The sequence below is a fragment of the Hemiscyllium ocellatum genome, chromosome 20 (genome assembly GCF_020745735.1).
Source record: "Hemiscyllium ocellatum isolate sHemOce1 chromosome 20, sHemOce1.pat.X.cur, whole genome shotgun sequence".
Taxonomy (NCBI): domain Eukaryota; kingdom Metazoa; phylum Chordata; class Chondrichthyes; order Orectolobiformes; family Hemiscylliidae; genus Hemiscyllium; species Hemiscyllium ocellatum.
In genome coordinates this window covers 47,753,269-47,778,143 of record NC_083420.1, presented here as the reverse complement: position 1 = coordinate 47,778,143, position 24,875 = coordinate 47,753,269, and the positions used below count along the sequence as shown (strand labels likewise).

Genomic DNA, 24,875 nt, shown 5'->3' with positions numbered 1-24,875 from the left:
TTGTTTGGAATATTACTCATGTCTTCCACCATGAAAACTGCAAAGTAATTATTCAGTTCCTCAGCCATTTCCTCGTTCCCCACTACTATCTCTCCAGCGTCATTTTCCAGTAGTCCAATATCCACTTTTGCCTGTCCTTTGTCCTTCATATATCTAATAAACTAATTTTCCTTTATGTTATTGGCTAACTCACCCTCATATTTAATCTTCACCCTCTTTTTTTGTCGCTCTTTGTTAGTCTTTATAAGCCTTCCAATCCTCTGTTTTCGCATTGCTCTTCGCCACATTATATGTTTCCTGTTTTGCTTTTATCCTATCTGACTTCCCTAGTTAGCCATCCTTGCCTCATCCTCCCTGTACCATGCTTCTTTCTCTCATATCTCTTGAATCACTCGCAAAAATTCCTGGATTGCTGTTCCCTTGTCTTTCCTGCTAGGCTCCTCTCCCAGTCCATTCTGGTCAGCTCCTCCCTCATGCCTCTGTAGTTGTCTTTATTCAGCTGTAATACTCTGATTCTATCTTCTCCCTTTCAAATTGCAGAGTAAATTCAATCATATTATAGTCACTGCCTCCTACGGGTTCCCTTCACCTTAAGCTCCCTTATCAAGTCTGCCTCATTGCACAACACTAAACTCAGTTTTGCCTGTTCCTTCGTGGGCTCCACCACAAGCTGCTCCAAAAAGCTACCTCACAGACATTCCACAAATCCTTTTTTTTCCAATCTACTACCAACCTGATTTTCCCAATCCAACTGCATATTAAAATCCCCACGATCACTGTAACTATGCCTTTCCTACACACCTTTTCTATCTCCTGATGTATATTGTGCCCCAGCTCCTTACTACTGTTTGGAGGCCTGTACATAACTCCAACTATGGTTTTTTTCACATTTGCGGTTCCTCAATTTTACCCACACAGATTCGATACCATCTGACCCTACTTCGTTTCTTACTGTTGAATTAATTTAATTTCTTACTAATAAGACAAGCCCATCCCTCTGCCCACTTGCCTATCTTTTCGAATAGGATTTATATCCCTGGATATTCAGCCTTCTAATCCAGAACACCTTGCTGCCACGTCTCTGTGATATCCATCACATCACCCCTGCCAATTTTGTTCTGCACCTTCAACTCATTTCCTTTATTCCTTATACTGCGCACATTCAGATAGAACACCTTCAGTCCTGCATTAACTTTCCCTCTTCTCATTGTCACTTATTTGTCCAGTGTGCTTGAAGTTTGATTGCTAACCGTTTCCAAACACTCGATCCTATTTGTGTTTGTGCTGGAGATTTTAATAACCTCTCCTGAGTTCTCCTTGCCTGTCATCTCTATCAGTTGAATCAACCTTTACATATGTTAACCTGCTGTTTTGTTTCCCACTAAGGGAAGATTCATCCTTCCCTTCCACCCCACTTTCTAGTTCAAAGTCCTGTTGACCAGCCTGCTTACCCTTTTCTCTAGAACATTAGTCCCAAGCTCAGTGCAGGTGGAAACTGTCCCAGTGGTAGAAATCCCTCCTGTTCCAATACTGGTGCCTGTGGTCCATGAAAATGAACCTTTTTATCCGACACCACTCTTTTAGCCACGTGTTTACTTCCCTTTTTCTCATGTCCCTAAGCCAATTTGCATGTGTGGCTCAGTCAGTAATCCGTGATTATAATCCTTGAGAACATGTTATTTAATTTGGTTCTTAGCTCCTGATAATCCCTGAACAAGTCGTCTTTCCTATTCTTGCCATGTTGTTTGTTCTAGCATGGACCACAACAACCAGATCCTCCCTCTCCCTCTCTAATATCCTTTCAAGCCGGTCAGAGAAATCCCTTACCCTGGCACCGGGCAGGCAACACGCCAAGCAGGACTCTTGGTCCTGCTTATTCCCCTAATTATAGAATCCACAACAACTACCACTTGTTTTTTTGCTCCCCAAACTTGAATGCCCTCCCATACCATGGTGCAGTGGTCACTCATCCTCACTACAGCCCTTTCCCTGATCTACACAGGGAGCAAGTATCTCGTACCTGTTGGACAAGGTTAACAGCAGAGGCTCCTCTGTTCCTTACTGCAGGATCCTTCTACCTGTCTCAATTGCAGTCACAGCATGCTGTCCCTGGCTACTGACCAAATCTGAAGTATGTAATCTTCCAGGCGTGAGTGCCTTCTGAAACACAGCACCCAGGTCCTTCTCCCCATCCCGATGTGATGCAGTGTTTGAAGCTCAGATTCCAGCTCATCAATTCTGAGCCGTAGTTCTTCCAGCAACCATCTCTTGCAAATGTGGTCACTGCAGTTCTCAATGGGATTAGCCAGCTCCCACAATATACAATGATATAATTTGTCTAGCCATTTCCACTTAATTACTTACTTTATTAGTTTATATAATTTCTCAAGGTTATTTTGTACTGGCTATATTAGCAGTAAATATACCCACCAGTGATATCCAAATAAATGGAATCTACCTGTTTCACTTGGGTACATACATACATTGTAAAAGCAATTAGCAGTTCACACAGTGAGCAGTACTTTAAACTTTCTGCTGTTCTGAACGGCACGACACATTTTGGCTGAAAATAGTGCTTACTGTCATGCAGGAATTGAACCTGATCTATGAAATACTGAATAATGGCACAATAGGGCAAAGATCAGGCTCCAAAGCTGTTGAAGATTGTAATTGATGTTTTAGTGGACAGATTTAAAGGACATACCCTTTGTCTGCAGGTGTCCTTTCAGTCACAGTCACATGTTCAGAGGGCAACAGAAGCAGATAGTCAAATAAGTCAACTTCAACAACTTCACATAAGGGGTTAAGATCAACGCAGGCGTCTTCAAATTCCATATCCTTCAAACTGCATCACTAATTTCACACACTTTTCAGTATACTACACCATCATTATTCAGATAAAAATCTTTATCAATAAGAACTCTCACCTGACATTCATTTACTCCGCTACACACTCAAACACATAGAACATTTAACACACCCAAATTTTTACATCTTGCACACAGTGCCACAACATCCACGTAAGACAAACAGATAGCATGATGCTCAATTACACAACTCTTTTTTGCAAGGACATTTGTTACATGGATGACAATAAGCATGAAACTTTTTCTGACCCCTGTGCAGGAGACAGTGCTGGCCTTTATTATGATGTCTACAACTTTGAACGTGGCAAGCAGAGGAGGTGAAACCAAAGATGGCAGCATATTTATAACTAATAAAGCTATTCACATCTCACCTTTGCAGTAAAGAGTATAAGTTTGAGAAGCCTACAAGACAAATTCATTCTGAGTTTCTGTGTCCTCTATTGAAAGTATACCCACTTAAGCTATGTTAATTACTGCCTAAGTTATTAGATCGCGTTATATTGGATACATCTTAATACACTGCTACAAATTGATGGCCTTGCTGTTGACTTACTTATCATACTTATATTACCTAAATGCTTGATAACACTTCCATTATTCTGCTGATGATGGAGGCTCATGGAGTGGCAACTGGCTGCATTTGGTTTGTCTAGCTGTTTGCGGACAGAAAATTGCCTATGCCTATCCAAATTTTTGTGTTGAACTTGATGGAAACAATTTTGCCAAGGTCATGGTTAGTTTTGGAGTACTTGTCTACACATAGCTGGGATACTATCAGGATTGATAGTCTTTGCTGCATCCAATACCCTTAGCTGTTTCTTGAATTTACGAAGAGTGAAGGGGAGACAGAATATTCACCTGGCACTTCTGGCTGAAGATAGTTACAAACGTTTCAGTTTTGCTTTTTTGAACTGATGTTCTTGGATCTCAGTTGAAGATAGGAATATTTCTGGAGCCTCCTCTTCTGGTCAATTGTTGAATTGTTCACCACCCATTCATAACCAAATGTGGCAGGACTACAGAGATTTGATCAGGTTTGTTGGCTGTGTAATTGCTTTGTTCTGTCTATAATGTGCTGCATCAGCTGTTTAGTATGCACACAATCCTAAGTTATAGCATCACAATGTTCCACCACATTCTTACATTTGCTGCTTCTGGCTTGTGCAGAGAAGTGGATGCATTGATTGTGTTGCAAATATCTGTATTGTGGTCATGTGTTTTCATATACTAGGAATGAAAATTTAACAATAGAAAATGGGATATATGCAACTGAAGCACGTGGAATTCTTTTACACTTAAAGGTTGAAGTCACGTGTATCAAATGGTTAACAACTATAAATTATTTGGAGGAGCCAGTGTTAGACTGGGTTGGACAAAGTTAAAAAAAAATCACACACCAGATTTTAGTCCAACAGGCTTATTTGGAAGCACTAGCTTTCAAAGCACCGTTCCTTCACCAGGTGTTGAAGAAGCAGTGCTCCGAAAGCTAGTGCTTTCAAATAAACCTATTAGACTATAAGTTCGTGTTGTGCTCAGCTTGAGACAAGGTGCCCACACTGCCTGCAGTAGTGACAATCCAAACAGATTGTGTGTTTTGGAATTTAAAGCTAAATCAGTGAAAAGCATTCAGTAATTTCTGAAAGGTTGTAAAACCTATTTACTTAATCAGATTAAAAAGGACATTATAATTGAGGGATATTTAATCGAAAAGTCAAGGCTGAGGATATCTCAAGCCGGGCTATGTCATCTTGGAGATGTGCTTAAGAAGGTTCTCTGGTTTCAAATTTTCAGGGAGTATTTTGCTGAAACAGGATAGTTGCAACTTGAAACTGGGACACTACTGAAGCAGAAGGAGCTATAAAGCACAAATGTTGTGATTAGCAGATCATGTAGTTCAGGCTCAGGAGAAGTGTCAGGGGCTGTGGTTCCATGCCATGGAAAATAATTAGAGCTAAAATAAACTCCTGAGAGCTACTTAGAGTTTGATGAGTCATGAGTGGGGTGAAGGAAGCCCAAAGGCAATATTTACTGGGAAAGACTGAAACTGAAGGAAATCCAGCAGGAGCTCTGTGAAACCAGCTGATGATAAAACCTAAAGCTGTGCCAACAATTAAATGCTTGGGAGCAGTCTCAGGAGTCCTGGTCTCGGACAAAGAGACTGAAATAACAAGAAAGAGCAATAGTTAAGATCTTCAAAAGTAAAGAACTGGAATTCCTTTGCAAAGGAGACAGAATATTAATGAGAATTTGTGACTGACAAAAACATTAACCTCAGGTTGGGATCAGTCTATACCACATCAGCCATTTAAAATTTAGTCCTTGAGGTGTTTATTTCAATTTGTCAGAGTTAGCTTATATTTACCAAATACTAACCCTGAATGTTAAAGTCTAAATTACATCCATACCATGTGTGGTTTAGAATTATCTTACTTGTGCTGTAAATCTATTAGTTATTATTGCTGATGTTTGTTTCGTTCAAGATTGTATAATAAAGATATCTGGAAAGAAATTGTCATATTTTGATTTAGTGTCAGTTTAATTGAGTTTCATGGAGGGTTTCTTTCTCCGAGGTCCACTGAGATTTCTCGCCACATTGTCTCAACTATTAATACCTATCTCACCCTATGGTGATATTCTCATTGGATGCTAGCCTAATTCTCCTGCTTATCATATCTGAAGAGATTGCTACTTCCATGATCCTGGAATAGACCGCCATCCCTGGCCCACAAAACAGGATAAGGACGATACTGCTGGTGACTGTGAAGATGATTTATGAGATGAACATTTATACATCTGAGTTGAAAATGGATGCTGCCTAACCTGCTGTGCTTTAACCAGCAACACATTTTCAACTGTGATCTCCAGCATCTGCAGACCTCATTTTTTACCCGAAGATTTATACATCTGAACCTATCCAGGACAGAGCTGAAGATATTTGCAACACTGCACAAATTGCTACACAATGCCGCACAACAGAGTTTGTTGATGCTTTCTGATCTTCAATGAGAGGTAACAACATTTTACGGTCTCTTGCCTTAAACATACAGATGGAGTGAATGCTCAGCTTCCCAGGGATTGCAGACTTTTCTTAATGTAAGATGCCACTGACTGCACATATATCACTCCTCAAATGCTAATGTCAACTTTGCCCTATACCATAGCAGGGAGAGATTTTTTTAAAAATTCACTCATGGGACGTGAGCATCATGGATGGCCAGCATTTATTGCCCCGTTCCTAGTTGCCCTTGGTGAGTGATGTTGAGCTGCCTTCTTGAACCGCTGCAGTCCATGTGCTGTAGATAGAGCTACTTGCAACACCACTCTCCAACTTTAAACAATTATCGAAAGCACTAAAAACATGTGGAAATGAAGCAACAGCCAGAAGAAATAAATCAGCAACAAGATTTTATGATTCCTTTAAATAGCACTGATGGATGGGGAGATGGGTGGCAGTGTGTCTTTTTGCTGCTGAATACATTTTCACCAAAATAGCATTGTATACTGATATCATATCTGCCTTATCTAAATACTATTTACTGTGGGCACACTAACTCTTACAGGCATACCTCACTGCAAAACATGCATGTGGATCACAGGTGTCATCTTGGTTATCATGATGGCATCCAAACTATCCAACAATGGGTACTACCAATACATATTCAGCACCGTATGTTTTTTAAATAGTGCTTATCGCAACAAGTCAGATGGTGAAAACAGCCCTGCAAGACGCTTGCCAGCCACGATATCTCTGACAATGGAAGGACTGGAGGCATAATATGTAACATGTTCAAAAATATAATAATAAAAACAGAAGCTCCACATGCAATTTAGGTGTTAAGTCCAAACACTATGAACAGCACAGAAAAGTCATTAAATTATATTAACAATAGAAACAGAAATTATAGATCTTTTTCCAAGACATGTTTCATGACAAGATTTACAATGCCAGGTTGTGAATAATTTAATCCATGTTGTGAAAACTGTGATAAAAAGGTTAAATCATTTCACTGTGTTGCTCTCACAAAGCCAATATTATTCTAGAAATCTGTAGAAGCTTGTAAGTATATAATATTAGAAGTGAGTTTGTTATCTATTATCAAATTAGAGATACATTTATGAATGAATAACAGACGTTTAGCCAATGCTAACATCACATTCAAACCATTTAGAGCACAGTTTCACGTTATGAATATAATATACTGAGTTATACTGATCACCATGCCATGATAATATGATTGGTTGTGTTAAGTTTTGTGTTGCTGCTAATTATATTCTTTATAAATCTCATTTAAATAATACATTGTGATACATTGTTAAAAAAGCTCTTAATACTTCACCAACTCAATAGACATTTTTAATACACAAAGGATTAATTACAGTCCAGAGGACATAACTTGCCTTCCACTGAACAAGAACGGAGGTAGTGGTGCGTGGAATCACAGAGAGAATAACTGGTGGTTCACTGGGAACTGAAAAACAGAACTATAGGTAAAGCAATTGAACAATGCGTCACAATTTTATACAATGTGTTGAATCATTCTGAAGATGACTGAAGATTAGGAGGGGATGATATCTCAATGTTTTATGTGAGGTGAAACTATGAAGATGCTCTTTTCCAAAGAGCGGTACAATTTTCTTATACTGAGGAACCAATTTTTATAGCTGAGCTCAGTATCTCTTTCCAACCGATTCCCCAAATAGGAATATTGTGAATAAATGCTATCCATATCAGTGTCAACTTCTGTCTGTTTATGCTGCAGTGAAATACTTTGGAACACTTCAATTGCTTTACTAAACTACTTTCTCCACTCTTCGGGCACCCTGCCTCTATTCCTGATGAAGGGCTTTTGCCCAAAACGTCGATTTTCCTGCTCTTTGGATGCTGTCTGACCTGCTGTGCCTTTCCAGCGCCACTCTAATCTTGACTCAAATAATAGTCAGAGTTGGGTTCCTTCCCACTTATCTGCTCCACACTTCCCACCAACCTATTACAGTCACCTCCTACCTTTGCCCACCTATCGCCATCCCACCCACCTTTTCCCTAACCCCACCCATCACTCCCCTATTTTTCTATTTGCCCTTCTCAGTCCTGAAGAAGGGCCATGCCCTAAATGTCAACTCTCTTGCTCCTTGGGTGCTGCCTAACTTGTGCTTTTCCCAATGCCACCCTTTATCAGCAATAAGTTAAGTATCCATTTAAACCAAAGAATGTAACAAGTAAATAGAACAAAGCAAAAAATAACACTAAAAATCATCCTTACCATCCTGCAGTGTTGTCACTGGCTCTGTTGGTACACTATAAACACTGTCTCCAATATCATTAGTCGCCATTATTCGTAACTGGTAGGAGGTGTAAGGCTTTAAGCTGGCAAATGACAGGAAAGAATAAATATTTAAGGACATTATTTTCCTTTCTGAATTAGTTTTACCATGCAGAAAATGTAATGAAAATTTTGAACCATTTTGGGAATTAAATAAAACTTCCAAACTCATGAAACCTTGTACAAAAGAATGACTGAGAGCATCTGCTTCTATAGTTAGGTGCAAGGATTAAATACAGAGTTAAAGGCACTGGTACCAGTAAAGCATACTACTAAGATCTTATGAGGAAGGGTCACTTGACCCGAACATTAACTCTGACTTCTCTGCATAGATGAAAAAAAACCTCAAAAGAACTGCATAACACTGTAACTCAGAAACAAAAACAGAAACTGCTGGAAAATATCAACAGATCCGGCAGCATTTGTGGAGCGGTCAGAGTTCTGAAGAAGGGTTGCTGGACCTGAAACGTTAACTCTGATTTCTCTCCACAAATGCTGCCAGACCTGCTGAGATTTCCCAACAATTTCTGTTTCTGTTTCAGATCTCCAGCATCCACAATGTTTCTTTATTTTAAGCTAAGATCTTATTTGATAAAATAAATATAATTTTGGTGCAGAGACTTACTGGAATTGGGTGGACAGATAACTACTTGCCTACTTGCGGAACACTTCAGGGAACAACTCTGGGGCGCCCAGACCAACCAACCCAACCACCCCGTGGTTCAACACTTTAACTCCCCCTCCCACTCCACCAAGGACATGCAGGTCCTTGGACTCCTCCATCGCCAGAACATAACAACACGACGGTTGGAGGAAGAGCGCCTCATCTTCCGCCTGGGAACCCTCCAACCACAAAGGATGAACTTAGATTTCTCCAGTTTCCTCATTTCCCCTCCCCCCACCTTGTCTCAGTCGATTCCCTTGAACTCAGCACCGCCCTCCTAACCTGCAATCTTCTTCCTGACCTCTCCGCCCCCACCCCACTCCGGCCTATCATCCTCACCTTGACCTCCTTCCACCTATCACATCTCCATCGCCCCTCCCCCAAGTCCCTCCTCCCTACCTTTTATCTTAGCCTGCTGGACACACTTTCCTCATTCCTGATGAAGGGCTTATGCCCCAAACGTCGAATTTCCTGTTCCTTGGATGCTGCCTGACCTGCTGCGCTTTTCCAGCAACACATTTTCAGCTCTGATCTCCAGCATCTGCAGACCTCACTTTTTCCTGGACAGATAACTATGACTGAATCAGATAAGGCAGTCCCTAATTGACAAACATCTATAAGATCTTATACAGAGGTGGATTTATGTTAAAGATCTGACATGTCAATGTGTCCTCATACATATGAGCGGCTATTTTGTATTGTCCTGCATTGTGTTCTGACTTGCGTACAAATTGACTCGTAATGTACTCTAGAACAAAACCTATTCGCAACTTGGTGACTGCCCAGGTATAGAAATGTGGATCCTTAGAAATAAAAATGCAAAGTATTTTACCTCCAAAAAAAATGATTTTCCACATACCTACAAAAATAATGAGTTCAAAACCTCAAATTCACTTGGTTATCAAGCCATAATTTAATTCCAATGAAGAACAGAGTAGACAGGTTGAATATTCTGCCCTCATTTATCATAAAAAGAATTTAAGAGCATCAAAGTAGAAGCACAAGCCATTGCAAAAGGCATGTTGGGAACAATCATGAACCAATATGGAATAATTTCTATAATCAGAAATTTCAAACCTTCTATAATATGTTGTAAATTTGTTAAGAGTTTACGCTAATAAACATTGCTCTAGAGCTAGTTTCAGAATGCCATAGCATAGGAATGCAAGGTAGTTGCTTGAAGAATGGGGATCAAATTAGAAAGTTTCCCCTCATCAGAAGAAACTTGTTGGCAACTGCTGCTCCTGAAAAGATGCATCAAATTTCATATAATGTAATGTAATGAATTTATGTGCAATGTAAAAAGAGCTGCCACCAAGATGGAAACTACAAAGTTCACGAAAGAGGAGAAATTTCAACTAGTCTTCCCATGCCCTCTGAATACCTATATTACATTTCTTCTTGTTGAGACTGAGCATATGACTCAGGGATGAAATGTGTTATTTGCATCAATCTTCATGTGTAGAGAAATTGGACAATATATAAAGACTTAGCAAGTTTTGAGAAGATTTGTAGCTCAGGCTGAGGTTTTGGATGTAGGTTGCTCACTGAGCTGAAAGGTTCATTTCGAGACTAGGTAACATCTTCAGTGAACCTCATGTGAAGCAATGCTGAAAATTCTTCTTTCTATTTATATGTTTGGGTTTCTTTGGGTTGGTGATGTTATTTCTTGTGGTGGTTATTTCCTGTGGTGAAGTCACTTCCTGTTCCTTTTCTCAGGGGGTGGTAGATGGAGTCTAACTCAATGTGTTTGTTGATAGAGTTCTGGTTGGAATGCCATGCTTGTAGGAATTCTCATGCGTGTCTTTGTTTGGCTTGTCCTAGGATGGATATGTTGTCCCAGTTGAAGTGGTGTCCTTCCACATACGTATGTGAGGATACTAGTGAGAGGGGGTCTTGATATAAAGACATCAAGTGGAGGGATTTAAAAGCTGAAAATGTGTTGCTGGAAAAGCGCAGCAGGTCAGGCAGCATCCAAGGAACAGGAGAATCGACGTTTCGGGCACAAGCCCTTCAGGAATTCCTGAAGAAGGGCTTATGTCCGAAACATCAATTCTCCTGTTCCTTGGATGCTGCCTGACCTGCTGCGCTTTTCCAGCAACACATTTTCAGCTCTGATCTCCAGCATCTGCAGTCCTCACTTTCTCCTCAAGGGATTTAAAAGGTTGATAGTACACAAAGTTCATCTGGTTCAGATAGGACACCCTCTAAGTTGCTGAGGAAAATAAGACTGGAAATTGTGAAAAATCTGGTCACAACTTCCAATTAGTGCTGTATATGGGAGTGGAGTCAGAGCCCCGAACAAACACAAATGTTATATTCCTGTTTAAAAACAAGGATAAAACCAAGTACAGGGCAGTCATCCTAACACTAGAGATAATAAATCACTTAGAGACAATAGTGATGGTCTCTAATTAATTGGCAATTAATGAAATACATGCTGATAAATTACAGCCAGCATGGATTTGAAGAATGGACTACTCATTTAATTTGATGGAATTCTTTGATCAAATAACAGGTTGATAGGGTTATGTGATTGATCTTGTATGTATGGACTTGCAAAGGAAATTTAACAAAGACTACCTTAAAAAAAGTGTTCTCAAAATCCAAGCACTTGGGATTCGGGAGGCAGTGAATGCTTTGATACACAACTGGTGCAGGAACAAAAAGGACACTGTGGTATGACAATTATTTCTCCAGTTTGGAGGAAAATAGGGAGTATGTACCCCTACTGTCAGTGTTGGAACCACGGCCCTATTTGATCAACATTAACAACATGGATTTAGGTACATCAAGTATTATTTCCAAATTTGTATGTGACATATAACTCAGAAATACAGTAATCAGTGAGACTAATAGCAATGAATTCCAGAGGACATAGACAGGCTGGTGAAATAAGTAAACACATGACAAATGAAATCTAACTCTGGGTAAATATTAAGTGAATAACTTTGGCAAAAAGATTGGAGAATGGATACAAATTAAACAGTATAATTTTAAAGGGTGTGTAGGTACAGACAAACTCAAGGGTCTTCAAGTCAGGGTAAAGCTGCATGAATGTGAACGTATGCAATATAGTTAATAAGATTGCTGAGTTTCACAATGATTGTCACATGGGATTATGATATTGTGGCTATAACAGAATAGAAGAGTAAGACTGAGCATTAGGTATTCCTGGTTACAAGGTATTCAGGAAAGGTAGGAAAGGAAATAAAGGCAGAGGGAAGGCAGCACTTGGTAAGGAGAGCATTGCAGTGCTATAGAAAGATGATGTCCCAGAATGTTCAAGGATAGAGTCATCTTGGAACTAAGGAACAGTGAGAAAGGTATAATTACATGCTTAGTGCAGTCTGTAGACCTCCAACTAGTAGGAGGGATGTAGACATACAACACTGCAACAAGTATAAATTTTGGTGGTGTAAGGAATAGCAAGGACAAGTATTCCTCGATTGCATTCAGGAAAATTTTATGCAGTAGGTCAGTATTAAGTCCAATTGTAAAAGATGCACTGCTAGACTTTGTTATTGGGAATGAGGGTGACCAAGTAGAACGATTGCCAATGAGACAGTATTTAGGGGGCAGTGATCATAGTTTCATAAGGTCCAGGATGGAAAATGACATTTGTCAATCCAGAGTTAGAATAATAAATTGTCAGAGTTGACTTCAATGAGGCAAGAATAGAACTGGCCTGGATTGTGGAGTCAAAGATTGATGGAAAACTGTAGCTCAACAGTGGGCTACTTTCAAAGAGATAGTTCAGGCACAGATGTGGGAAGGGAAATATAGGCAGAGCTCCCTCAATAAAAATCAAGATAGATTAAGATAAACAAGAAAAAAACACGCTTTCCTCAGGTATTAAATAGAATTAAGAATGAAACTGAATATAGAAGGTTCAGAAGGAAACAAGAAACACAACTAAGAGTACCAAAGAAGGATTATGAAAAAAATGGCTAGCAGCTCACATAGGGAACCCCGAAGTTTTCCATAGGCACATAAACAGTAGATGTGTAGAAGTGGGATATTTACACAAGGGAAATGATTGACATGTTACATTAATACTTTTCATTTGTCCTTACTTAGGAATGAATTATTGGTCAGACCATGGTGACAGAGGAGGAAACCCAGTTACTGGAAGCATTTAAAACTGGTAAGGTTTTGGCCTTGGATAGGCAGTTGATAATGTAAGTGGTTTGGATGATATACATCAAAGGATACCAAAGGAAGTGAGACTGGAAATTGCGAGGCACTGGCAACAATGTTTCAATCTTCCCTGAATTTGGGAGTAGTGCCACAGGACTAGAAAATGCAAATGTAACTGACTCGTTGAGAAAAGTTTACAAAGATAAGCCTGGCAATTGTGAACCAGTGAGTATAACTTTGGTGTTGGGGAAATGTATTGAAAAAATTATTGGGACAGAATTCTGAGCTTCATGGAGCAATGTGTGTCAACTAAGGGAAAATCATATTTAACAAACTTGCTAAAGGTCTTTGAAATGGTAATAAAGGGAGTTGATGAGGAAAATATTGAACTGATGTACATGGAATGCCAAAATATGTTTGGTACAGTGTATCACAACAGGCTTGTGAGAAAATTTATAGCTCGTTAATAAATGAGACAACAGCAATATGGGTATACAATTGGTTGAGGGATGGAAAACAGAGAATAATGGCTAATGGGTAGATTTCAGGCTGGAAGAAGGGTTGTAGTGTAGTTCTTCAGTGTCAGTTTTGGTACACTTGTTTTTCTTGATACATACTAATAATCTGGTTCTTGGTTTGCAGGGGGTAATTTCCAGATTGGTGGATGTTATTAAACTTGTTAGCATTGTAAACTGTGAGGAGTGAGGAGGCAATAATAATGGCAATGTTGCAGAACAATAATCCACAGACGGGTGGTAATATTCTGGGGAATCTGATTCAAATCTCACCGCCGCAGATGGTGGAATTTCAGTTCAATAAAAATCTGGAATTAAAAGACTGATATTGACCATGAAACCATTATAGATTGTCATTAAAAAAAAACCATCCAGTTTACTAATGTCCTTTAGAGAAGGAAAACTGCCACCCTTAACAGATCTGGTCTACACACGGCTCGGGTCTACAGCATGTGGTTGATTCTTAGAAGTAATATGAAACGCACAGCAAGCCACTCAGTTGCACCACCTGTGAAAAGGCACCGGAAGCAATAATGGCAAATCCTCAGTCCTGTTGACTCTGCAAAGTCCTCCTTACTAACATCTGAAGATTACGCCAAAATTGGGAAAGCTAACTCACAGTCAATCAACATAGTCCTATTCAGGAAGTATGCCTGACACACAATGCTCCAGACAGCACATTCACTACCGCTGTGTACAGTCTGTCTTACAGTAGAACAGACAGCAGAAGTGGTAGCACAGTGGTGTACAATTGGGAAATCAGTGTTTCTGGGTGTCAACATCAACTCTGCACCCCATCACATCTAATAGCATCAGGTCAAACATGGGAAAGGAAACCTCCAGCTGATTACTCAGTACCACTCCCTGCCTCCTAGCACCTGATGAATCAGTACTTTCCACGTTCAACACAATTGGAAAAACATCAGAGTGGTCGGAGGGTGGACTGGCTCTTCATCGCCACTGCTGACTGACCTGGTTGAGTCCTAAAGAATATAGCTATTAGATTGGGTCTGTGGCAAATATTAAGAAATCAACAAGAGTGAAAAACATACTTGATCTCATCCTCTCTAGTATGCCTGTTGGAGATGCATCTGTCCATGTTGGGATTGGTAAGAGAGATCATTGCACAGTCCTTATGGAGATGAAGTCCTATCTTCCCATTGAGAATACCTTCCATTGTGTTGTGTGGCACTATCACGATGCAAAATCAGATGGACTTGAACAGGTCTAGACTGGACATTCATGAGGCAGTATGAGCCGTCAATAGGAACAGAATTATATTCAAATACAATCTGTAACCTTACGGGCTGGCATATCTCCCGGTCTACCATTACTACCAGAGTCACCCCTGGTTTAATGAAGTGTGCAGCAGGGCATGCTGAGAGCAGGACCAGACATTTCTAAAATGGTCAATCTGACGAAGCTAGAGTATAGGTCTATTTCCATGCCAAACAACATAAGCTGCAATTGATATATAGCCAAATGATTCCACAACCAATGGATCAAATTTAGGCTCTACAAGTCCTGCCACATCCCATTGTGAATGATGGTGGACAATTAAGCAGCTCAGCTGAGGTCTGAGAATGGATGCAGGAGTGAAAAACTTCAGTTATGAAGTTAGATTAGAAAAGTTGAGACTGTTTTCCTAAGAGAAGGCTAAGAGGATATTTGAAAGCAGTTTTCAATATTATGAGGGAGCTGTACAGTGAAAAAGGGGAGAAACTGTTCCGTCTCATAAGAGGATCGTCAATGGGTGAGCAAAGATAGGACTACCAAAGGAAATAAATGTGATACAAAAAAAATACTTTTTCACACAGTGTGTAGTTAAGAATACATTGTCTGGAAGGGTGGTGGAGACAGGCTCAACTGAAGCATTCAAGGAGGCATTGGATAATTGTTTATTTGAAAACAATATTCATGGTATGGGGAAAAGCAGGAGAATGGTACTAAGTCATATTGCTCCTTAGCGGCGTTGATGCAGACACAATGGACAACTGGCCTCCTTCTGGAATGTAACAATTCTGTGATTCTGTGACAGATTTGAAGATGGCAGAATAAGTTGAGAAGGTTGTAAATGGTACTTGAATTCAAAAGCAAGGAAGTTACATGAAGTCTTCAAAAAATACTGGTTAGCCCCAGATGAAATATTGTGACTAACGAGTATCACTATTTGGGAAGAATGCCAAGGCCTGAGAAATGGAGTAAGATTTCATATTTCTGATGCGATTCTAATAAAGCTTTATTGATGTGACAAGATAAGAGAAGGCATTGTTGTCCTTATCAAAGGGAAAAATATGGGGAACTAACAATACAGATGTTCTAAGTCATTGAGGATATTGATAAAGTAAAATAATTCGAAACCATCAGTAATTTCAGAAAGTAACCTGAGTGTGCAGATTTAAGGTACCATTACTCTCAAAAAGCATTTCAGTAGATGGGCTAACTAACAACTTTTCAGTTGTGATAGGAGATAATATAGAGCTCTCAAAAGTCCAGCCCATATTTTTCTGTTGGCTTTGATCAGAAATGATGAAACATTATCTTACAAAATATTTCACCTCCAGTTTTTGATTGTCACCTATATATTTTCAATATTTTCTATTTTGATTTCAGATTTTCAGGAAACCTGAGGCTCTTTCAATTAATTTATTCACATGCATAAAAATAGCTTTGTCTTAATTTGATAAACAATAATATGATATCTATAAGATGACATAAGCAAAAAAAATTATATAGCATGTTGCTATGAACTGCTATGCACTGCCTGAAAGAGTTGTGGAAGCAAATTCAGCAATAGAATATCTATGATTCTCCACTATGTTGGAGACAGAAAGTTGTTGAGAAAAGCTTTAGGAGTCACCTTAAAGAACTGCTCTAGGTAACAAACAATAGAAGTAATAAGTGTCTTGGTGTTGAAGATTCCTGACATAAACTTTCACCAACCAAGCACAGACTTCACCGCTGGAATATTCAAGCAGACCATAATGCCACAATGGTTTTGTGTATCAGTTAAAAAAACCTAACGATATTATATATGACATTGATTTTTTGCCTTGGTTCTAGATTAGTGTATTGCTGAATTTTGTATTGATAGGATAAAACTTTATAAGATAAAACTGCCTTAATCTGAAACCACAGATCCAATTTAAAGGAAGAACATGAAGTACAAAAATTTATCAAATCAATCCTTTTACAGAACATGAATGTTTCCTCTAGCAAGCAGTTGCCCACCCAGTTTCCCAAGTGGGGGAGTCATCCGATATCTTGTCTGCTATTGGATCTATTGAAGTTATTAAGCCAATTAATGGTCAGTTAAGGGGCTCATGCCATATCTGCAACTATTTTACCCAACGCTGGGGCAGGTAGCCCAGCAGCTTTCATGACACAGGCTGCTGTTGGGTAAGGAGGTGGAGCTGGTTTGGGGGAAAAGCTCCTTTGGGGGTGGTCCCCTGTACTCATGGGAAACACATCTTCTTAAGGTCATATCTCCACTTTAAAGCACAAGCCACCTCTAAAACATCTCCTCCACCACCACCACCCCCCCCACCAAAAAATATGCTCTCAGTGTGGTTTGTCAGCCAGACTTATCAAAACCTGGATTTATCTTTACCAATGAGCTCTATCATTTATTTTCCTCAGGGATTGTCTGTAGTCCGAGCAATGGCCACTGCTTGTACAAGGCTCTGCTGGGACTGCAGAGATATAGCCAATCAGATTGGCTTGCATCTCTCTAAAGTGGAACTTACATGAAACAATTAAGGCAGCCTCCAGCATAAAATGGCTGCAGGGCAGCCAGCATTTCAGTAGATGGGCTAACTAACAACTTTTCAGTTGTGATAGGAGATAATATAGAGCTCTCTAAAGTCCAGCCCATATTTTTCTGTTGGCTTTGATCAGAAATTATGAAACATTATCTTTCAAAATATTTCACCTCCAGTTTTTGATTGTCACCTATATATTTTCAATATTTTCTATTTTGATTTCAGATTTTCAGGAAACCTGAGGCTCTTTCAATTAATTTATTCACATGCATAAAAATAGCTTTGTCTTAATTTGATAAACCATAATATGATATCTATAAGATGCAGAATTTCAAACTAAATTGACTGCACACATTACCGGTCTATAACATATGACGTAGCATCATGACTAATTGAAGAGGTGTGTGTCTGCCAAGTCATGTTAGGTAGTTCCTTTGTTTGCACCGTGAAGTAGCGGATTGGTGATGACCCGTCACTCCCTGGTTTCCATTGCAACAGCAAACTTCGACCCCGAATCTCAGACTGAGGTACTGTCAGATTGATGGCTGGCTGTGGGCGGTCTATAAAACAAAATATAGTTTCAAAATGATTCTGTCCTCTAGCCATCCCAAAACACTCTGGATTTCACTGAAATGAACAAAACAAAATTAAAAGAAAACGGGGCAAAATTTGAGATCCTGATGAAGTGTTTTTGCCCGAAATGTTGATTTTCCTGCTCTTCGGATGCTGTCTGACCTGCTGTGTTTTTCCACCACCACTCTAATCTTGACTCTGATCTCCAGCATCTGCAGTCCTCACTTTTGCCTAAAATCAGAGATGCGTTTTCTAGCATCACTATGTTAAATAACTACAGAATCACAAAAATGAGGTGATCCAACAACAGCAGACTTATTTGATAAAATATTTCATAGAACATACAACAATACAGCACACTACAGGCCCCTATGGCCCTTGATGTTGTGCCAACCTTTTATCGTACTCTAAGATCAAACTAACTTACCTATCCTTCATTTTACTATCATCCATGTGCTTATCCAAGAGTTGCTTAAATGTCCCTGACATATCTAACTGTACTACCACTGCTGCCAGAGCATAGCACCCACCACTCTGTGTAAAGAACAGACCTCTGACATCTCCCCCTAAACCTTCCTCCAATTGCCTTAACACTATGCCCTGTCATGACAGCCATTTCCGCCCTGGAGAAAAAGTCTCTAGCTATCCACTCTATCTGTGCCTCTCATTATCTTGTACACCTATTTCAAGTCACCTCTCATCCTTCTTCACTCCAATGAGGAAAAGTCCGAGCTCCCTCAACGTTTCTTCATAATATAAATTCTCCAGTCCAGGCAGCATCCTGGTAAATCTTCTTTGCACCCTTTCTAAAACTTCCACATCCTTCCTGTAATAAGGCTGAACTGAACACAATATTCCACATGTGGTCTAACCACAGCTTTATGGAGCTGCAGAATAGCCTCACGGCTCCTAAACTTAATCCCCCAGTTAATGAAGGCCAACATACTATATGCCTTCTTAACAACTTGTGGTAACTTTGAGGAATCTATGGTCTTGGACCCCAAGATCCCTCTGTTCCTCTACACTGCCAAGAATACTGCCTTTAACTCTGTGCTCTGCATTCAAATTCGACATTCCACAATGAATCACTCCACACTTTTCCAGGATGAACTCCATCGACCACTTCTCAGCATAGCTTTGCATCTTGTCAATGTCTTGTTGTAACCTACAACAACCCACTACATTATCCATCAACCTTTCTGTCATCTGCAAATTTACTAACCTACCCTTCCACCTCCTCATCCAAATCATTTATATAATGAATAGAGGTCCCAGAACAGAACACCATGGTCACTGAGCTCCAGGCTGAATACTTTCCATCTACTACCACCCTCTGTCTTCTATCGGCCAGTCAATTCTGTATCCAGACAGCCAAATTTCTCTGTATGTCATGATTCTTTGCTTTCTGAATGAGCTTATCATGGGGAATCTTATCTAACTGGGGTGGCACGTTGGCTCAGTGGTTGGTACTGCTGCCTCACAGCACCAGGGTCCCAGGTTTGATTCCAACCTCAGGTGACTGTCTGTGTGGAGTTTGCACATTCTCTCTGTGTCTGCGTGATTTCCTCCGGGTGCTTCGGTTTCCTCCCACAGTCCGAAAATGTACTGGTCAGGTGAATTGGCCAGGCTAAATTGCCCTTAGTGTTAGGTGCTTTAGTCAGAGGGAAGTGTGTCTGGGTGGGCTACTCTTTGGAGGGTCGGTGTGGACTTGTTGGGCTGAAGGGCCTGTTTTCACACTGTAGGGAAACTAATCTAATCTAACACCTTGCTAAAATCCATACGCACCATATCCACTGCTCTATCTTCATCATTGTGTTTTGTCACATCCTCAAATAATTCAATAAGGCTTTTGAGGCATGACCTGCCTCTCACAAAGCCCTGCTATCTCTAATCAAGCTATGCTTTTCCAAATAAGCATAAATCCCATCTCTCAGAAAACTTTGTAATATGCAATATCCCTGTATCCTTTGATGTCATTAGTTTCTAGAAATCTATCAGTGTCTTTCTTGAACATACACAATGACTAAATCTCTCCAGTATTTTAGGGTCGAGCTTTCCAAATATTCACCACATTCTGAGTGAAGCATTTCTTTCTCATCTCATTCCACAATACCTTGTCCATTATTCTAGGTCTGTGGTCCCTGACTCTGGACTCCCATTAGCCATGTTAAATATTTTATACATCCATGTTTAAACCTTTAAAAATTTGCCATTTTCAATGAGTTCACTTCTCATTCCACTAAACTCTGGAAAATACAGATCTAGTCTCAGTCTCTCCAAATAGGATAATTCCAGAAATTAGTCTGGTCTCCGTTACACTCTATCAAGAGCAAATATATTCCTTCTTGGATAAAGGATCAAAACTACACAAAATGTGTATACAATTCAAGCAAGACATTGTTACTGTTGCATACAAATTTTTTGACAAGAAAAACCAAAGTACTATTGCCTTTCCAAATTACTTGTTGCACCTGCTTCTTAGTTTTCAGAGACGTCGGAACAGAAACATCCAGATAAAAGCAAATTACTGCAGGTGCTGGAATCCGAAACCAAAAGAGAAAATGCTGGAAAATCTCAGCAGGTCTGGCAGCATCTGTAAGGAGAGAAAAGAGCTGACGTTTCGAGTCTAACTGACCCTTTGTCATCCAGCTGCTTTTGAACATCACCACTTTCCAACCTTTCACTGTTTAATAAATATTCTGCACCTCTGTTCTCCCTTACAAGCTGGACAACCTTGTACTTATTCACCTTATACTCCATCTGCGATGTTCTTGCCGGCTCACTCAGCCTGCCCAAAGGCTCTTAAAATCCCCTTTTCATCATCCTCACAACATACTTTCCCACCTAATTATGTATCATCCACAAATTTGGAAAAAAACAGGAAAATGGCATTCAGTTAGAAGATCAGCTACGAGCTGAAATGGCAGAGCAGTCTTGATGGCTGAATGACCTATTCCTACTCTTATGTTTTAAAACCCATTGATAAAGAATGGGTTCATAATCTCATTGCATCTAGTAGACTAAATAAATCTTCCACATAGATCAACAGCATAAGTTAATAATAACTAATACTTTAATTTACAATTTTTAAAAATATATATACAGAATCTCTATACATAATATTAAAATATTCATTGTTTTAATTAGCTTACAGTAGTTTAAGTGGTGTTCGCCAAACTTTCTTTTTACCTGCCTGAAAAATCAGTTACTGAATCTGGTTATATATGCGTCAATGCCTTGGTACTGGTTGAGTTGAATTGATATTATTTAATCACAATTACAGACAGCTTATTGTAAAAAGCCTCCAATGATCTACCAGAAGAGATGTGGAGGGTTACTCAAATCACTCTACCTCATCCAGTCAGAACCTTTCTTCACTATCCCCACTTCACCACCCTGCAGCTGACACCCCCTTTATCTGCTGCTCTCTCTACACCCACCCCCACTCCTGAAGAAGGGTAACACCCAAAAACATCAAGTTCTCCACCTTGTGATGCTGCCTGGCTTTCTGTGTTCTTCCAATTTCCTGCCTGTCTTCCTAGTTCATGTCCTGCAAGCTGTGAAGTATTGTTTCTGGAATATTTAAGCACTTTGGTTCTCTCAGTCTTTTAATAATTTGTTGAGTTCTACTCAAATTTCTGGTCTGGAAGCTGCACAAGCTTCATTTTTTTCACTGTGGTAACTTATTCCCTTAAATAAAAGTGAAGTACTGCAGTTGCTGAAGATCTGAACTAAACACTTTCAGTGTTTGGGAAAGAAAAAGACTTAATATTTTAAGGACAAGATGACTTTTCTTTGACACGTCTTTAATGGTCTGAACTATCTCGTTCTCTAGGAGAGACTATGATCACTTCTGACCCTGTCACATTTCCTTTGAACTAAATCAAAAGCTTTTTTAACTAAGTTTAAAAAAAACTTTCAATGATGCTCCACCAGGCCTTGCAGTCACCTGCTTTCTGACACAAGCTGGTTGAACTCATGGTTGCAGAAAAACTGACCTAATAAATTTTTAAACTGGTTTACAAAAATAGATGCTAGTTTGATATTCAAATTTTAAAGAAATGATAATATATACATGTTACAAAATATTACAAATACTTATATTATGTGTATATATACAAATATTACAAAATATTTATATATGCCACACACCTCATCACATAGCAGCTAATTATTTAAGTTAATTAAGTACAAGTTTTGCTGCTTTTGCCCTACCTAAAAGTCCATATGCTGATCACACATGAAAAGATAATTCCACAATCAGTTCTAAATTTGCCTTGCTCTTGCTTGAATTATAGACCCTCCTGGTGTCATGATTTAACTTAAAATGGTCTAAATTGATATTGTATGTATTGTTTACTGACTCGTACACTAATAGCAGGCTCATTTTTCACTGTGCTCAAAGCTGAAGAGCTAATCTTTTCTCAATGTCTGCTTGATCACCAAGAATCAAAGTCATAGCTCTTCTCTCAATCAGCAATGATTAGCATCAATATATGATCTGACCAGAACATAATACTGTGTTAAAGAGACAGCCACAACCTAACCCACAGATTTGATCATATTATTAAACATCCTACTGTGTATAATGATTGCTGCTCCACAGGACCAGATATGTTAGAGAGTTTACTAACAGAGCAAGATGTCTTTCAACTTCATCCACATTTAAATCAACAGCTTTCATTAAAAATGCAATGAATGATTGAAATAATAATTTTCCAACAACAATTAAATTGTAAAAGGACGAATTGAAATACTTGAACTTGGGTTTTGAAAGTTTCAAAGTGAGCCATTTATAGTCAAATGGAGAGTAATTGGACTATAACAGTAAATGCTTCTCCAGCTCATTTTAAATTTTAATAACTTGGCCCATTGATTTCACTAGATAGAGTAATACTAATTGAAGATGAAAGGGAATTATAATGAAATTCACAGCTATTCTGTGCTAAGTGATAAGTGAAATGTGCCAATGACTGTTCAAAGCCTATCAGTGTCTAGATGTATTAGTTCAGTGTCATGAGCATTATCAATTTTTGCAGATAAATATCAAGAAAGCAATATGTTTTGAAGTTACATTGGAAGTGATTGATTTTGCTTGCAGTGTTGTGCATGAGCAATACACAATTTATTGATTGAATACGTGTAAAGGAACCAACATCATAGTGCAGTGATTGACTTTTGATGGTTCAGCACACATTTGTTCCACAATTTGTTCATTCAGTATTCAGCAAAAAAAAAGTTCAGCATGTTGGTTTATCACTCTGCCTTTTTGTTTGCATCATTTTCCATCAAGGAAGGTGTAATCTTCAGCAGCAGTAAACACACACATAGAAGAAAATGATTCAGCAAAAGTTGCTCTATCCCATGTCCTCCTGAAAGCTTGTCAACACCATCTGACTATGTCTTAGTTTATCTAATTTTCTTCTTTAGTTTTCAAGCCTAAGAAACTGCACCCTGGATTTTCACCCTTATTTAACTGGTTAGCTCAGTTGGTTGGATGGCTAATTCATGATGCAGAGTGAGGCCAACAGTGCAGATCCTTCTTGTCTCTGACAAGAATGCTAGACAATGAAGTAGTTACAGATCTCTTTGTAAATTTGCTAGCCACTTCCAACCACTCTGATAAAAATTCTCTTAACTCCTCTGTAGTTTATGCAGTGTTTTTTACATCACACCCTACCAACTAATTTACACTCTTGTCCTGGTAGGCTTGAAGCTGGGAGGGCTTGTAAAATACATCAGGTGGCCATTCTGCCATAAACTTTCAACTGGTATGTAATTTTATGGTGGAGTAGTCAAGATAGTTATAGGTCTCTTCCATACCTACTGCTATTTTACCCAAGGCCATTTGGAAAGAAGGTATTTGTTCATTTGTGCAAACTGCTTTGGGGATACAGTTGGCAAATGATCTCTTTATAATTACTTACCTGGGTGAAATAATTGCTAATAGTCTTAGGCCTCTCGGAAATGTTGACCCAGTTTTCAGAGGTATGTTAGCTTTGCTTGATTGACATCTTTATTATCTTGCAAAACATCTTTCTTTGAAGATTTTTTTTCATTGCTTATTTACATAAGATGAAGAGATGTGAAATGGATTGCCTTCATGACTCTTTATGGTTGACTGACACTTTTGTGAGGTTCTTAGATGAGCAAATATTTTTCAAATGAGATTTCTAAACTTAGTTTCTTGTGTTATTACTTATGGAGCATTTCAAAGACTTGTCAATGGCTCATTGGTTCTAATCATAGATGATAACTGGAAAAGTGGGTTTGGTAGAGACATGGAAGGGATTGGGCTATAGCAGAGGCTGTGGGTGCTTGCTGGATGCATGAAGAGGTGTTGAGTACATGATGGCGAAGGGAGATATGAGGGTTAGGTCATGGATGATATAAGCCAAAGTCGGCATATATGAAGATGGATGAGGAGTGAGAACTAGAGGGCGAGAGTCATGATTACTTTAGACTAATTTACTGGAGATACTGCCAAACAACCTTGCTACTTGCCTGTCTCTTGCCTTCTTATGCCTACCTTCAGATACAGGGTCCCATCTTCAGCCTATGCCCATCATCCCAAAATTAAAATAGAATGGGCAGCCTCCTGCAGGACAGTGACAGGATTGCTGGGTCAGAAATCTCAACTCTCAATAACTGTTTGCTTGACAAATATTTGCATGAAAAATATGTATACTACTCCATAGCACCATATAATTGGAGGGAAACTTCTTCATTCTATACTCCACTCCTCTGGCAATAAAAGGACAACATGCCATTTGTTGTCCTATTACTTGCATCTAATTGCTTGAGACAGTATATCCTCTCAGCGAGAAAAATCTGTCATGGCACAGTACTCTCATTCTCACTGTTCTTTCAGTACTCTTACTGGAGGGTTAGCCTTGATCTTTGTGCAAGACTATGGAGTAGTTTCTAACATTGAGTTGAGCTACCTGAAATGTAAGATAACCCAGAAAAGTGTACTTCAGTTGACATATGGAAACTAGGCGAGTATAAATTATGAGAAATCTTTTCCTTTGTAA

At 39.2% G+C, this 24,875-nt stretch overlaps 1 protein-coding gene across 1 annotated transcript in view; it reads right to left on the bottom strand.

Moving 5' to 3' along the window:
• Positions 1–24,875, bottom strand: part of sdk1a (sidekick cell adhesion molecule 1a) — an 827,262-nt gene that overhangs the window by 77,293 nt on the left and 725,094 nt on the right. Inside the window, exons 30-32 of the mRNA XM_060840817.1 lie at positions 17,627–17,828; positions 8,129–8,232; positions 7,266–7,336 (exon numbers count right to left, since the gene is read on the bottom strand). Of these exons, the coding sequence (XP_060696800.1) occupies positions 7,266–7,336; positions 8,129–8,232; positions 17,627–17,828 (377 nt within the window). The remainder of the gene's footprint in view (positions 1–7,265; positions 7,337–8,128; positions 8,233–17,626; positions 17,829–24,875) is intronic.